Here is a 16,015-nt window from a genome sequence, read left to right on the forward strand (position 1 = left end):
CTGGGAAGAGGGTGCCGCCGAGCGCTGTGGGTCCTGGCGAAACCCTGAAGGATGGGGGGCACTCTCTGCCCCGCGGGAAGCGGAGAACATTTTGCTGCCCTTCTCCCCCCTCCCCCGACGCTGCAGCCGCCACCGCTGGCAGTCCCGGAAGAAGCGGGGGGTGGGGGTGGGGGGCCGCCGCGCCCCGGCTCCCGTGGTCCCCGGCCCCGCCGCACCGCGGGGGCGGCCCGGGCCCGGCCCGTCGGGGGAGCCCCGCGGGGCGGGGCGGGGGCGCGGCCGCCAGGGGGCGCCCTTTGCGCGGCCTTAAAAGGGGCGCGGGGCGGTGCGCGGCTGCCACTGCGCTGCGCGGAGTTGGTCGCGCTGCCCTGCTCGCTCCGCATCGCCCCTCCGCCGGCGGCGGCGCCCCCCGCGCTCCGCCACCCCCGCCGCGGCCCGGCCCCGTGCAGCCATGGCCAGCGGAGGCCTGCAGCTCCTGGGCTTCGTGCTGGCCTTCCTGGGCTGGATAGGCATCATCATCAGCACGGCCATGCCCCAGTGGAAGATGGCATCCTACGCGGGAGACAACATAGTCACTGCCCAAGCGCTCTACGAGGGGCTCTGGATGTCGTGCGCCATGCAGAGCACGGGGCAGATCCAGTGCAAGGTGTACGACTCGCTGCTCAAGCTGGAGAGTAAGTCGAGGCAGGGGCGAGGGGTGCCCGTTCCGTCCGGGTCACCCTGCTGCCCATTGCGGCTCAGGCTGGGGGTGTCCGTCCTGTCGGGACTTGGACGGGGCTCTGGTCCCGTCGCAACGGGACTGGGTGTATGGGGGTTTGGGTGCCGATCCCCGTCAGAGAGTCTTCTGCACCTCCCATGGTGCCTATTCTGTTGGGGGTACAGGGGGGGGTTGGTCGAACTGGGGTGTCTGTCCCGTTGGGGTTGGGTGTGCTGGAGAGCCGTCCTGCAGGCTTCTGGTCTGCCCTGGCAGCTGTGGGTGAGCTGGGACCCGGTCCTGCAAAGTGATGAGACAGCAACGGTGACTGTTGCTCCCCAGTGACATCTCCACGGAGGGCAGATCCTGTCCCTAGTGCTGTTAAGTGAAGTGCTGTGATTGTGAGCAAGTGCTTGTAGGTGTAGAAAATGTCTTTCTCTGGGTATGGTTTAGCAGTAAAGTAATATTCATAAAACGGTGCTGAAATTTTTCTAGCAAGGATCCTTTTCTTCTGCATTTGTCTATTTTGATCTTACTGTTAGTCTTGTGTAATTTTATTCTCTTAGTAGATCACTGTTACCCCTTTGGGGCTTTTCAGCAAAGGGTTGGCAGGTGAGCTGGATTCTAGCCCAGGTAAGGATAGCTGGTAGTTTTTAGGCAAATCATTACTTCAGGGTAGTTTGTCTTTACATCAGCCTGAGATGGCAAAAGGTGTCTCTGGCATGTGAGAACTGTCACTTGCCCTGCTGGGGTACCACTCTGGGTGGTTACTCTGAGCTGCAACCCTAGTGAAGGTTGTTTCTATCCTGTTTGTCTGCTTTTCTGCACTGCTCTCTTGGTAGACTCTCACAAGGTCTGAGTGCTGAAACAGCTTTTCAGACTATGACTACCCTGACACTCAGTTAAACAAACAAACAAAAAACTTAGGCCTGTCCCAATATCTTTCCCTACATCCCAGGTCTCATAAGACTATGCCAGAGAGGTGAATGTGTCCTGGGACTCCTTCATCCTTCTCTAGCCATAATTAATAAAAGAATAATTGCCCTTTTGGTCACCTTCTCTTTTTCTAAAGGAATGAGCATGCAGTTTCCCGTAAACTGTAAAGAGGGACCATTGGGAGTATCCCCAAGTTAGAGATTGCCACCATCCCTTCCTGTGTGTCACGCTAGCGAAGCTGAACACCCTGAGCCCCACCTTCCTTGCTGTTCCATGTCAGTCGTGCTCCTTGCTCCCCTGCCTTGAACACCCATAGGCTTTGCAGCTGGTGTAGGTGCAAATTACTCCCTTCAGGAGTGTGATGCACTCACTTAGCACTAACAGCGTGCGAGGCTGTGGGTAATCAGGGCTGGGCTAAGCACACAGGGTGTTTTGAGTAGTAATTATGTATAAGACCAGTTTCAAGCCTTTTATCTCTGCATTGGGGGGTGGGTGGGAGGATACAGCAGGGCTGAAGAATCTCCAGCGACCCATGGCTCACTTGTGAAAGGTAAATTTGCCTGAGGGGCTCTCTGGCTGTAGCCTATTGTTGTGTAAATTAAACCTGCCTGCAGAATCAAATGCAAAGCTCTGCCGGACAAATTCCTAAAAACCTGACAAAAGACCTCCCGACCTACCCCATTCATCTCTAAGGGCTAAATAACAGCTGCTCCCCTCACCTTTGTTCTGCAAACAGGCCCTTCCAAGGCCACAGGGGAGTTGTGAAGTGCTGGTGACCGAAGTTGAGCTATTAGCGGCCTTGTATCCTGTTACAGAGCCCCAAGCCCTATGGAGCATATTTGCCTGGAAATTTTCAGGCAGCCCAAGAAACACGAGTATCTCTGTGGATGTCTTTTTCCTTGAAGTCAGCAAGGCGTGGCTAAAAAACACCTTTTTCTTTTGGTACTCCAGCTTTCTCAGGTTGTGCCCTTCCCACTCACAAGCAGGGCATGTCTACTGACATAGTATCTTCTCTGACTGTTTTCCCTGGCATACTTCAGGGTCCTACAGGCAGTGAGAAGCTTGGATAATGACAACCAGCATTGCTGTTTTGGTTGGTGGGAGGCAATCACCCAATTCAGCAGCCACACCCTGGAATGGATGCAGCTGTGCAATAAGAAGAGTTTTCATGTCATTTATGTCACAGGGAAGACAGTACAACAGAAACTTCTAAACTGCGATGCTTTCCCTGCCAAGGTTACACATGCCCTAACTGCTCCAGGCCACGTGGCAGGGTCTCAGGCAGTGATGGGAGAAGCTCAGATCCTGCAATTTTACCTCCATAGAGTGGGCTGAGTGTCCTCACACCTACAGTAGTTTCAAGTCATGGGAATGATGGAAAGTTTTGCCAGGAAGCTTTTGGATGTCTGGTAGCTATTGCCATTTCTTCAGATGCATCCATGTTTGGCTGCTTTGACTGATGCTGCACATCAGAGACTGGGCTGGCATAAGCTGACATGCCCTGTTAGTGACTGAGGGGCCTTCAGCTTCCAGCATGGCCATGTTGCTGGAGTGAGACCATGCTGATGTTCTTCCAGCAGCTGCATTCAGCTAAGGGCTTAAGCTGGCAAAATGCAGCCTTCCTATTATCCGAATAGGAGCACGTCCCAGACTGACATATGTGAAAAGCTGTGCATGGCTGCATGTAGGCGTAAGAGGTGCAAAAGCCACCCTTGCAACAAGATTTTGTTACACAGCCTCAGTGTTGTTTTTGTCGCCCTCTGCAATCAACTGTGGAGCTAGCTCAGCTTTGTGCTCCTCTAAGGCTGTGGGGAACAGGACCAGGCAGGAGGGAGAGGTGTACCTGGTTCAGTCTCTGGAAGTCCTCACTGAGCCACTCCTCTGCTCAAAGTAGAGGTTATTCTGAGTCCTGGCTAGGCTGCTTGAGCTGAAGATACTCGTTGCCCTATTTGGTGTTGCTGGGAGAGATTCTGTGCTTGAGACAAGCTGAGACTCATCTCCTGCTTCATCACCAAACCTAGTACCTTCACAATGAGACTTTGTGCCCCAGCCCGGAAAATAAACAAAGGTTTGGATGCCCTCTGGGTTGAACAGCAACATTCAAATGTGAAACCTTCCATCCTACATCTTTACCACCCGGCTGAGCCTGTTCCAACTGCTGGGGGAAGGGGGACAGGAGCTTAGGAAGGGTTCATCTTTGGGTTGCTGCTGCTTTACTGTGATGCTGGGGGAGTTGGAAGGTTGACCTTTAAGCTAGCAGGAGGGACAAATGTATCCTAATCATTTGTCACCTCATCTTCAGATCTAGAATAAGCAGGTAGAACCTGATAGTATCTGTGCTTTCATGTGGGTTAAGATTTAATTTGATCCAATGTTTCTCAATCCCTATTCCACCTGAAACTGACTTATATGAACACACTCATTTGTAATGTGCTTTCTCAACGTAGACGGTTACCTGGAATGCCACTGAGTCTGTTCCTGTTTAGGTGCCAGGTTGTGTCTGTAAGGGGGACTAGGAGTCTGTTGCAAGACATTGACGTTCTTGCTCTGCAAGCAGCTTCTCCTAAGCAGCTTTAGTAAAGTGTTGCTAAGTCTCTTGGTAAGAGAATTTCCAGGCCTCGTGGGAAAACAGGCTGCCTAGCTCTCCTCTGCCTGAGTATCTGGAAATGGTGGTAATACATGCTGTATGTTTTACAGGCAAGCTTTCTCTAGTGCTATTTCTGATTCATTGCAGGAGGGCGTACAAATTTATTTTTGTTCCCTTTGGGATTTTTACTTTCCTTTTCCCTTCTCACTTTCTGATCCTGTCTCTGGTACTGAACACACCCTGAGGCCTTCAAGCTGTCCCGTTCCAGCAAGAAGCAGGGTCTTTCTTGTCCACTTCCTGCCCAGGAGCTCTCTACATGGTCTTCTGGCTTCTGGGAGAGAGGTTTTGAAGGAGTCCAAGCTGGAATATCTGAGGGTGGTAGGGTGTGCCGGGTCCCTGCAAGGGCTGGTAAGGGAGTGAAAAGCCTCCAAGTCACCAGCAGGCTTTTGGGCCCACTCAGCATGAATGTAGAGCATGACAGGTCTCTGCTGACCTCTGAATTTGTTACTGCTGGCTCTGATCTTCATTGCCTTGCAAAGATCAACTTTCATGTGCTGGCTAGGCAGAGCAGCAGGATTTCAAATCTAGCTTGTTTCATGAAGCCCCAGTGGGAAGGCTCTGAAGGCTGCTGACTGCTCTTCTAGGTAGACTGTGTAGCATGCTTTCTCCACTACAGGGTTGCTTGTAACTTTTGAGGAACGAACTTCCACTGGCAGGGATCAGAGGGAGTAGCATAGCATCTACGTTTCACCTGTATCCTGCCATCACTTTGTTGCACAGACGCCCATGGGAGAGGAAGGACAAGTCCATGTGAAAATATGCAGACAAGTCAGTAAACAAGAAATTCTCATTAGAAATCTGTGTGTGGAGCTATTGTAATGCCTCTTTCCAATGCAAAATTATAAAAATCCCATAACGCTTTCCCCAACAGCTTTTCTATAGCATAGATAATATACACAGGATAAGGGAATGTAATGACAGAAAAATACCCCCAAACTTTTGCCAGTGAGTCCTTTTTTACAACTACGCAATTGCTAGCAATTACTTCTGTACCAAATGACAGTTGTGGGAGGGGGAAAATTTTTACCTAGGGTTCAGATAAGTGTGCATCATGTAGGTTGTATCCAAGTCTACTAAAATAATAAGTCAAAGCTGCTTGTTAGCATGTTTTTTTAAAGGTTGGTTTCACTATGTGGAGCCAGTTGGAGCTGCTATGTCTTTTTTATGGGCATATATAAAGCTGTGATATTTATAAAGGCCTGAGGGATTCACATGTGTGTTATTAACCATTCTCAGTAACAGTTTGAAGGCTTTGTCCTTCTACTACTTAACTGCTTTATTGCTAATAGGTATTTTTGGGACAGGCTTATAATTACTAATCAACAATAAAGACTTGGCTTCTGAGTAAATAGTGGTTTATACTGATAACACATTGTTACCATCTGACAACTGTTTTGGGTGCCTAGTGATTTTTGTCTACCCTTATGCAGGACTTCCTTTCCCCTCAGCTCCCTCCACCTCCTTTGGGTTCCTGAGGTTGCCCAGATTTTGTATGTCGTAGGAGGGAGGCTCTGAGCACTGCAATACCTATTCCCTTTGAGCCTGTTAGAGTGGTAAGGAATGCAGGGGAAATATCATTTCTCTGTAATACGATAGATACTATAAAAGGTAAATTGCATATTTCTGCCCATTGTTGCTAGCCCTCCTATTGAACATGTTAAGGCAGCTCTGCATGTCTCTCTCTCTTGGAATTTTTAAAGTGCTGGTAAATGCCTGTGTGAACAACAGAACTAATACTAAACTAGTTTTCTCAGACTCTGGATGTGCAGAGGCAGCACGGTTGTTAATGTGTACATAAACTAATCACTTGTATGATAATTAACCACAGTAAGTATACCGCACACATTGCAAAACTGATAGGCAGACAAAAGTGCTGCCTCCCAGAGAACCTGCCTGAACACATGGCAGCCAGTTTGGGGGAAGGGGAGGGTGCCTGGTAATACATTGGTGCTGCACTGAAGCACCTTGAAATAATGGGAGAGTTTGTTCTGCAAACACTACAATCTGATCTACTGTCCCACTGTGTTGGTTTCTTAAATGTCTCTGTCTCCTGCCGTGGAGTGAGGAAGCTTGAGGAGGCTGCGAGTGAGGACTATTTGGGATCCCTCCAGGCTCAGCTGCTGAACTCGAGGGGCCCCGGGAAATGCTCACAGTCTCCATTTTGTACCTGCTGCTGCTGAGATGCTAATTTTTGTTCAAGTGTTCCCGCAAAGCTCTTATGAGATGCAACCAGTTAATACTTGTGCATTTTCAGATTTTTAGCAAGGTTCTATATCACCTGAATCTGTCTTCTGAAGCCACATAAACTTTTCATTCATTCTCCCTTGTTTATAACCTGGCCATTATACTTTGAAGGTGTGAGGTTTCTGTTTCTCATTATATTTAGTTTTCTAGTTTAAGATCTCCTTCTGTCAGATTGATCCTCTTGGAAGAATTCTTTCAAAACCCTTGTTTGTCTAGGTTTTTTCATGCAGCAAAACTAAACTGAATTTACTACAGATTAGACTGAACAGACTTGATACCTCTACAGAAAATGTCCTTTTCCAGTGCAAAGTATCAATTCATGTTCAATATCTCACATGGGCGATTTATCTCTTGTAACCCCAGAGATTTGTGTGGGGATTCCACTGTTGTGATTTATGCTAAAGTGATAAATGGCTTCGTAAGTGGGTTCCAGCAATCAATGATGCAGCAAATGTTTGCTTAACACCTGGGTGCACCCTTCCCCTTTAGAGGAAGTGAGAGGAAAAACCATTGTGAGATTTTTCCCAAGAAAGCTAAGCCTCCTCTTAGGAAAGCGAGTCACTTCCTATTGCTCTGTGCTCTGAATTTTGGCTTTATTGTGTTTTTTTCACTAATACTCTCAAACTACTCTTATTTGTTAAAACGCAGGACCAGGTTTACCTAAAGCAGAATTAAAAGCTGATGGGCTGTCTGTGCCTTCTGCCTCAGCTACTGTGTACTCCTGGGGCCCTGTGTTCCACTGAACTTCTATCCCGATTTGTTCCTGGATTTTCCCAGGACTGTATTTTAAAATGCAAACTGTTCAAATGAGCCTGACTTGCCAGGCAATAAAGATCAGCCTCTTATTCCTCCACTGCTCATTGTTCCTCCAGTGTTTTGTCATACAGAAGTTTTTATCAGCAATGACTTATTTTATTATTGTTTTTTTCCCTCTTTGCTATCAAGAAAATCTGTGTGCTCAGATATGTGCCTAGAGTTAGAATGTCTGTCTCTTTGGGTGAGTCAATGTAAAGCCAAGTCTTGGGTAAAGAAGCCTATTGAGTTTGTTTGCTCAGAGCCTGGGCAAATGTAATTGTAACCTGTGGTAGGCATCACCCTGCCTTCCAGTTCTTCAAAAACCAGGAGGCTGTTAAAGTACTTGAGTGTTTGAGTGTAGCAAACTAAATATTTCAGGCAAAAAAAACTATTTTCACTTGATTGGAAAACAAATCACTGTTTCTATCACAATGGTAATTTTATACCTTCTAGGACTAAAGCTTAGGGTTTTAGAGCAAAAATGCCTAATTTAACACTCAAGTATCTATAAAGCACAGACTTTGGAAGTGTCGAGCAATAAAGGGGCCTTGTTGACTGCTGTGGGACTATTCATATGTATGGCACTATTCATATTTAAACATAGGTCTAAAGGCTTTGTCAAGGGGCAACCTAAATCTGAATACTGCTTTGATAAACAGATATCCTTCCAATTGGAATTCAAATGATCAGGGAACAGAGTTGTCAGAGGGCAATTCCCAGGTCATTTCCTGCAGAAAGCTGCATGCTCTTATTTTCCATGCACTTGAAGAGGTTGAAATTTCTCTGGTCCTGATGTATGACAATTTTGGGGTTCAAAACTAAAAAGGAACGTCTTGATTGTATCCTGAAAATCACAAAGCAGAGTGTTTGGATGCATGATATCAGTAGTGAAGCCAGTAACTCGAGCTTCTGTTTGTATCTTCAGGGTTTCATTCTGTTTGTGGTAACTCATATCCTAATGTCTTTTAGGCAGTCTGCAGGCCACTCGGGCATTGATGGTGGCTGCAATTCTCCTGGGCCTTGTTGCCATATTTGTTGCTGTGACTGGCATGAAATGCATGAAGTGCATGGAGGAAGACCAGGTGAAAAAGATGCGGATGGCTGTCTTTGGTGGAGTGATTTTCATCATTGCAGGTTGGTAACATACAGATGTGCTAATCTTAAAAGTGCTAATTCTAAATGGCAAGCAGATATAGGGTGTGCTGTCACTGCTCCAAGAGCATTTGGGTCTGGGAACTCCCTGGAGGACTGAGGCACTGGCTGTTGGCTCTCCAAGGCACCAGACAGGTCTCTTGGCTCTAGCATTGTGCTGCTTGTATTTGGGGGGGGGGGGAGGGGTGGGCTCCGTGCCTCCCATCTTCATCAGCAGAGCTTCACACCCTGCTTCAGTAAAAGGCTACCAGAAGTCCTGCATTGGTGTGACTTGAGTATGGGTAGCCTTATACTCCTTTTTGACTTCTTTCCTGTCCAGGTGTAAGCAACACCACAGATCTTCCTGCAGTGGAAGCAGCTCAGCCTAACCCCAAATGCTTGTTCTGTGACACTTATTTTGCAGTGATTTTTGTTGACTTCTTAAACAATAAGATCTGATGTGGTGTTTTTTCCCCTCATGTACAGGTATGGCAGCCTTGGTGGCCACAGCATGGTATGGCAACAGAGTGGCTCGGGCCTTCTATAACCCTTTCACCCCTGTCAATACCAGGTAATGCCCCCTTTTACATAATACGTAAACATTTCATAAAATTTGTCATGCAGAGCATGACAAATGTTCACAGGGTACAGTTATGATCAACAGTGGCTCAAAATAGAGAAGGGGAATTTTCTGAACTGTCTGGTTTGGTTTCCTACTGGGCAGAAGGAGCATTGTGACCACATCTCATCACCCCTGTGGCTCTTGCAGCAGCACCAAGGCTTAAGGCAGCATGACTGCAGCAGACCTAGCTTATGTGACTTCTAGCTTTTTCTCCAGTAAATATCTGAGGCCTAGTTTACCCAGAGCTTGGTGGTCTTGCAGAGCAGACTGGAATAACCAAGTGTGCAAAGCTTTCTAGGCCTGAAGGTCAGCAAAGTCTCAGACCTCTGTCACTCTAAACTGCCTGCCTTGCAGGAAGCCACTTCCGTAAAGATTTCAGCCCCCTTCTGCATCACATGAACATGATAACACAGGTAATGCCTGTAATCCAGAGGCACTGCCTGTAATATTTACTTTCTTCCTTGTTTTTCCCCACAGATTTGAATTTGGATCAGCCCTCTTCATTGGCTGGGCAGCTGCTTCTCTGGCTATGCTGGGGGGAGCCTTTCTTTGCTGCTCCTGCCCCCGGAGAGAAACGTCCTATCCACCCACCCGAGGCTATCCAAAAAATGCCCCCTCCACAGGGAAGGATTATGTATAATGAAACAAAGAAGAGGAGCCACCAGCACTGGTAGTGCTCTGGAGAGCTCTGAATCCTCTGGAGAGTACACTACAGTACCACTGCCCTGAGCAGAGCTCGGACTTTCTAGGTTCTGCCTTCCTCTTCTCCCCAAAATATGTATATTTTTGTATCTTCTTTGCTACTGGACATAACTTCTCCTTTCTCTCCCAGCCCGTGGAGGAAGGCTAGCCTAGGTTCATTGGTATTGTCACTGGAAAGATGAAGCCTCTGAGCTTGGGTTAACTTCAGTATTTGGGAGTAAAAGGGAAAATGATACTGTTTTTAGATGGATGTTGGTGCTTTTTTAGTTTTTTTAATTAGATGGTAACAATTCAGTCCCAATACCCATTAAGTTAGAGCCCAGTGTGGGTCATGTAGGAATTAAAAGAACATATACATATATAAACTGATAAAGCCAATGCTAAGGGGAAATACAATTTTAGGGCAAAGACTTGCGTGTAGGAATGCTTGAAGAGATTCTAAAAAGCTCTTGTACTTTCATTAGCACCCTCATCAATACCTTTTCTGTACAGATGGGCAAGATGAAGGGTCAGACAAGACATGCAACTGTCCATGTACATGCTGTTGACCAACAGAAGATGCAGTATAGTGTGACTTGGCTTAATCCCATGTCACTCTTACTGAGATCTCATAAATTGATCATGTCTGCCAGAGGCTGCAGAGTTGTGAACTCCCAAAGCAACTGCAGGTTTCCCTGGTGTCAGGGAAGAGCTAGTGAAAAACGATTCTTTCTGCTTTTACTGGATGTCTCTCGGTGGGGCTATCGCTGCCACCCCTTAGAGATGCTGAGTGCTGCCAGTGATTGTTTCTGACATTCTAACCCTAAAATCTAACTTTAAGCTTGAAGTTTTAGTCTCTTGTGTATTACAAGGTACTGCTAACAGATTCTCCTTTTTTGAATTCACCTCACTGAAGTGTCAGCTCATACTTGCTCTACCTCTGTTTTTGGCCCTTATTTCATGTTTGTGATGTTTTCCTCTGAAGCCACCCTTTCAGCTCTTTATTCAAGTCTATGTCCTGGTGCTCCTCCACCCTACCGACATGTTCCAGAGTTTGTGAGAATTCCTCCATCTGTTCAGTCCCAGGCCAGCGTCCCTGCTGTAACCTGGAGAGATTAAGAAATGCCTCATTTATCACATGAACACTTTCCACATGGAGCACAGTCTCAAAGACAGGTTTTACTGCTACGTACAATCTCCTGTTCAAATTGCTGCTGTTCATCTATCTCAGACTTCCTTGTAACCACTTAACCTCTGCCTTTTTCCTCCCTCACACATACCAGATCTATTAACTTAGTTTGTCTGGGTTGTTTATGCATTTAAATCCTAGTCCGGTCTCTGGATTGACTTTCATGTTTCTCCGTCCTCTGAAGTCTGCAGTTCTTTCTAATTTGGAATGTTACAAATTACTGATCTCAGTGTTTGCCTTACACAGCTAAATATGTTAAAGCAAACAATGCACTGCCAACCCTTGCTATTTCCCCAAGAATACCTCACATAATGCCATTTGATTCTGTCTTTTCTCCTCTAAATGTTTTCAGTGATGAGATATGAAGGCATATTCCTAGGAAACTAACCCAAAGGTTATAGCATTTTCTTTTAATCCAAGCTCACCAAAGAGGAAAAACCCAATATTTTAAAGATGAAGCCATCATTGCGTGTAAAGTCATATCTGAAAAATGCAGTTGTTAGAAGGTTCCCACCCATTCTTCTGAAGCACCTCATTTTCAGTGTTATGATAAACTGTATGAGGTTGGCTGGAGTTTAAATCTCATAATTCCTAGAAGAATGGTGTCAGCTCTCCAAAGCTCTTCCTTCCTGTTCCTAAGGAAGGAAGCTAGTTGCTTCTGACTAGGCTTTATAACCGTGTATGTTCAGAGGCATCAGACTGCTTGATTTCCTTCTGTAGATAGGGAGGGCCTTGGGCTGAGCCATGTACAACCATGCTGTTAGCAGTTTGTATAAGCCTTGTACCTCTGTTTGACCTGACCTTCTGCAACATGAATCAAAGTTACTAAAAGAAACCAACCAAAGCATCTGCTTCTGACTGGAGATGATGTTGGCCTATACTTGGAGATGGCTCATGCCATGTCTGTGGGGAGCTGCCTGTGCGCAGTGGCTGCCTCAAGCGACCTTATCTTGAAGTGGCAGCTCAGGTCATGTCAGACAGCTGTAGAGGTCTGTGCTTTTGTATTCGCATTAACCCTGAGCCAGGCAGCAGGAGCTTGTATTGGAAACTTGTATAAAGTGTTTAAACAATTTCAATAAATTGACTTTTTTAAAGAAAATTAGACTCATTGCATTTTTATTTTGAGTAGAACTTGGATGGTGTGCATGGAAGAGAGGAGCAGGGCCTGGGCTTTTAGCAGCTGCTTACCAGGATGGAGTTTACTATGGTGTGTATAGCTTTGCAGCAGACATAGGTGGGGACAGCTCTTCTGCAGTGAGTCAGGCAGTTGTGGCCTCTGGCACAAACTCCTCCAGTAATAATCAGCTATGATTGCAGCCTAGGAACGTAGAAGGTCTGTTTCTCTTTACAAGGCATGCCGCACCCTGGGTGGTGCAGGGAGACAGCAGATGGGCTCCCTGACGGGGGAGTGGGAGCTGCAGGAATGGGGACGGGACAGGGTGTGGAGCCGTGGCGCTCCTTGTGGAGATGCTCCATTTCAGTGGTGCTTTGTGCTCAGCAGCCTTGTCTAGGGAAGAGATGCAAGCTGTGCTTTTCAAAGTGCATTTTGTTTTGCTTTTGTGTGTGTTTTTTTGTTTTCTTTCTACATACCTCACTGCCTTTCCTGGGCTAATAGGATCATGACAAGAAGGGCCCCTGAAGGTGCTGGGAGGATGTCTCATACTCCAAAGCCTCTTTGGAAGGCTATTGTGATTCTCTTGACTGTGATAGCAAGCACAAGCAGTCAGGTAAATTTTTGCAGGCCAGGTAAAGAATGGCTCCTAGCTAGCACTAGTCTCTTGTTATCTGTACTGCTGTGTCCCCCAGGGAAGCAAGGATCTAGCTTCCTTGCTTCTGCCTGCCCTGGAAACCTTCTATTCACACAGGACTTTGGTGTTCACCTTTTATGTTTTGAGTACATGTAATAAGAGGCAAACTTTGTGTTCAGAACTTTCCTATAGTCAGTCAAGAAGCTGTCTGTGTTCCCTCATTTTCCAAGTGCTATTTCCTTTTCTGCTCCAAACAAAAGGAATGGAGCTAATTAGGGTCATGTAAAGCTGGCAGAGCAAAACAGCCAGGCATGTGGTTGGCTGAGAGAGCTTGCACTGCCTGGAGCAGACTGGTTGCTTGACATAGTTCGAGGTCTACAGTCATTCTTATTCCAACTTGTCAATTAGTCAAGGATTTCCATTGAGATTAATTTTTTTCCCCGTGTTTTCATGTCCCTCCTCTCTCTCTTTCTCTCCAAGGACTCTTGCAAGTTCTGCTCTGAAGTTTCCTGTTGCAGAAGTGAGGTCCTAGGCAGAATAAAAGGAAAGTAATCCCACCTATAAAATGAAGAGTAGGACTTTTTTGTTACTGGTACAAGTAGGGCACTCTAAGTGATGTGTACCTGTTTGAGACAGCAATTCAGAGAAGGAGCCAGAGGGTGACCTCTTTGCTCGCTATACTTCTGATTTAACAAAGCTCACAGCCAAACTAGCTGGCAAGTCTTGAGCTTTCCTTGTTCCTGGTCCAGTTGGAACAGCTCTTGCTTTCCTCATCTCCTGCTTGGAAGCGAGGGTTCTTTCAATGCCCTTCGCACAGTCACGCAATTTCTCTTGTCCATGTTTTCTACATCCTTTTGGCCATCTCTACTGTAGGTTTCATGGCAAAGGGAGTGACATGGGTTGAAAGTTGGTGGAATTTCCCTTTAGATTTCAGGCTTTGCATGTCACCATGAGATGTCTGGTGCAATAAACTCTCACAATGAAATGATGGCATTTGTCTGTGCAGACAATGGGAACTTTGACTGCTTCTTGGCATCTTCCTCCACATGCTGTTTATTATTCACATGGTGCCAGAGTTGTGTATATTGTGCAGGGAACTCCACTGTCAGTGAAAATTACATGCTCATTTGTATTGGTGAGATACCATTTCAAAATGGGAAGAGAGCTAGAGATGCTTTTTGGGATAGCACCAGCCTCTTGGATTTCTTGGTTTCTGCAACTCAATCACTTTAAGAAACTGCCTGTGCTAAAGCCTTTATCAGATTCAGCTTCTGGTTTACACATAAGTTTCCTAGAATAAATCCACCTTTGTCTTCTGTGCTGCTCTGAACATATAGTGTGTTAAAGCACTGAAAACTCTGACATTGGAGATCCCAGAAATAACCAGTAGAGCTGGTGACAGATTCTGATGAGAAGTGTCTGCGAAATATAGGAGCTCAGACTCTTTTTAATACGATGCAGAAGCAGAAATAATGGCGTTACAGAGGAAATGAAAATAATGCAAGACTGCTTAAGAACAAAACCCAGAAATGCCAGTATCTTCCTGAAGATGCTCAAATTTAGCAGATTTACAAATCTAGATGAGGTATCAGACTGAAAGACTCATTTATCCTGAGCATGGAGATGTATAGAATATCTCTGAGGTAACTAGTGAATTGACAGTAGCGTAAAATGTGCTCATTTCAGGCTCAGTGCTTTAGCAAAGGGCATCTAAAAGATGCCAATAGTAGCAGCAGCTTCTTCCTGTGTCTTACACCAACATCCATCTGAAAAGGCAGCTCATAGAGTTGGTTATATTAGCACAGTGGCAGGACTGCAGTCAGATCTTGCAATATAAGATTTCTCAAGTAGCCATACACAGTCCGGCCACCGAGCAGCACCCACCTGTCTGTACAGGCCATCAGGATCTCTCCTCTGTGATATTCCTTGCCCACCATGTGGCTTAGTGCCAGCTGGATATCAGAAGAGACTGCTGGTGTCACCCAGAGCAGAGTGTTACAAGCAGGTGAGATTTTTCTCTCTCCTTGTCCACGAGAATAGCTGTTTGGAGAGATGAAATAGAGGAAGGCAGACCTTGCCATCTGGGGAACTCTGATCTCTTTAGCTGTGTCCCCAGAGGGAGCTTATTGCTGCCTATGACTACACTGCTGTCTCCCCTTCTTGAGGCTTTTCTCCCTCTGAAGCTACATATGATCCATGTTGCTTAGACTCCGTCTGTGAGGGTTTTACCTCTCACAAAGTCCTCTTAAACTTTCCATCCATGAGCCTCACCACTCTACTCAGATCAAAAATCCCCTTACCAGTGACTCTACTTGGTTGTCTGTTGTCTCTGTAGACAATCCAGAGGAACAGGATTGCTCTTCACAAGCGTGATCCAGTGCATTAATTTTTCAAATTTTTCAGACAGGACTAGTTTGCCCCATCAGCCACAGGCTCACAACAGCCACTCAGTTCAGCTGGAGCTGTGCATGCAACTGGGCAACCCACCCAGACTTTCTAACCTGGCCCTTTGATTGAAATATAGACAGCTTTGCCAGGATTTCCTCGTTATCCCCATGCATGTGTCTCCTTATTCCTCCAATCACACAGACACTTCAATTTACTTGGTTGCCATTTCCTTACTTACAGAGGCCTAGCCTAGCTTGTTCTCCTACAACATGCTGCTTTCCAGCCTGTTTGCAGTTCCCCCAGAAATCTTGTACATTGTGGCATCTGCATCAGTGAGCAGAAAGTGAAAAACACTTCTTTGTTGAGCCTCATGTGCTTGTTTGGAAAACATCCCAACTCCTACAGCTTTTCCAGAAAAGCCCTGCCTGGATTCCTAGCATACTGCATCAGGGACATGGTGTATCTAGGGTCTACAGTTTCTACAGAGACCTGCCAGAGATAATGGGCCCCCCTGTCCATGGGAGCCTGTGGGCAGTTCTGCCCTGCCACCATAAGGGCTGCAGGCAGCCCCCAGCTTAGGGTCCCACTTGTGGCTGGGGGCTGAGCACTGGACAACCCACCCAGCAGGTTTGCCTCCGAGGCACAGCAACTGGAATCTACACCTGTCCAGTTCACCAGCCAGGCCCAGGAGCAGATTTCAGTTCAGAAAGTTGAATTCTGATGTTAAGTTCCTCATATGAAGGCATTTCTGTGTGTTCTTTTTTTAATCTTGATCCAAATCAGAACCATTTTAATAAAAAAGAAGGAATTTCTCGTTAGATCACTGCTTTTCAGCTGGATGTAGCACTGCGCTCTGCTCCTCTCCTACCCTTCTTCTGTACAGTTTTCCAGGTCCCCCTCCTTGAGGAAAGGTTTTTCCGAAGTCCTTGCACCACTGGATCCA

General features: G+C 46.4%; 1 protein-coding gene across 1 annotated transcript; it reads left to right on the top strand.

Moving 5' to 3' along the window:
* The first annotated feature begins 272 nt into the window (after window positions 1-272).
* CLDN1 (claudin 1) lies at window positions 273-12,035 on the top strand. The gene is made up of 4 exons (XM_009682137.2): window positions 273-671; window positions 8,283-8,447; window positions 8,931-9,015; window positions 9,544-12,035. The coding sequence occupies exons 1-4, from the start codon at window positions 449-451 to the stop codon at window positions 9,704-9,706; spliced, it is 636 nt and encodes a 211-aa protein (XP_009680432.1). The 5' UTR covers window positions 273-448; the 3' UTR covers window positions 9,707-12,035.
* The last annotated feature ends 3,980 nt before the right edge of the window (window positions 12,036-16,015 follow it).

Source organism: Struthio camelus, chromosome 9 (genome assembly GCF_040807025.1).
Source record: "Struthio camelus isolate bStrCam1 chromosome 9, bStrCam1.hap1, whole genome shotgun sequence".
In the NCBI taxonomy this organism is placed as follows: Eukaryota; Metazoa; Chordata; class Aves; order Struthioniformes; family Struthionidae; genus Struthio; species Struthio camelus.

Bases quoted from the DNA above. Each gene is read 5' to 3' on its own strand.
- CLDN1 (XM_009682137.2), top strand. From the start codon at position 449: ATGGCCAGCGGAGGCCTGCAGCTCCTGGGCTTCGTGCTGGCCTTCCTG. The intron at 8,448-8,930 runs GTTGGTAACATA...CCTCATGTACAG, and splicing joins AGTGATTTTCATCATTGCAG to GTATGGCAGCCTTGGTGGCC. The intron at 9,016-9,543 runs GTAATGCCCCCT...TTTTCCCCACAG, and splicing joins TTCACCCCTGTCAATACCAG to ATTTGAATTTGGATCAGCCC.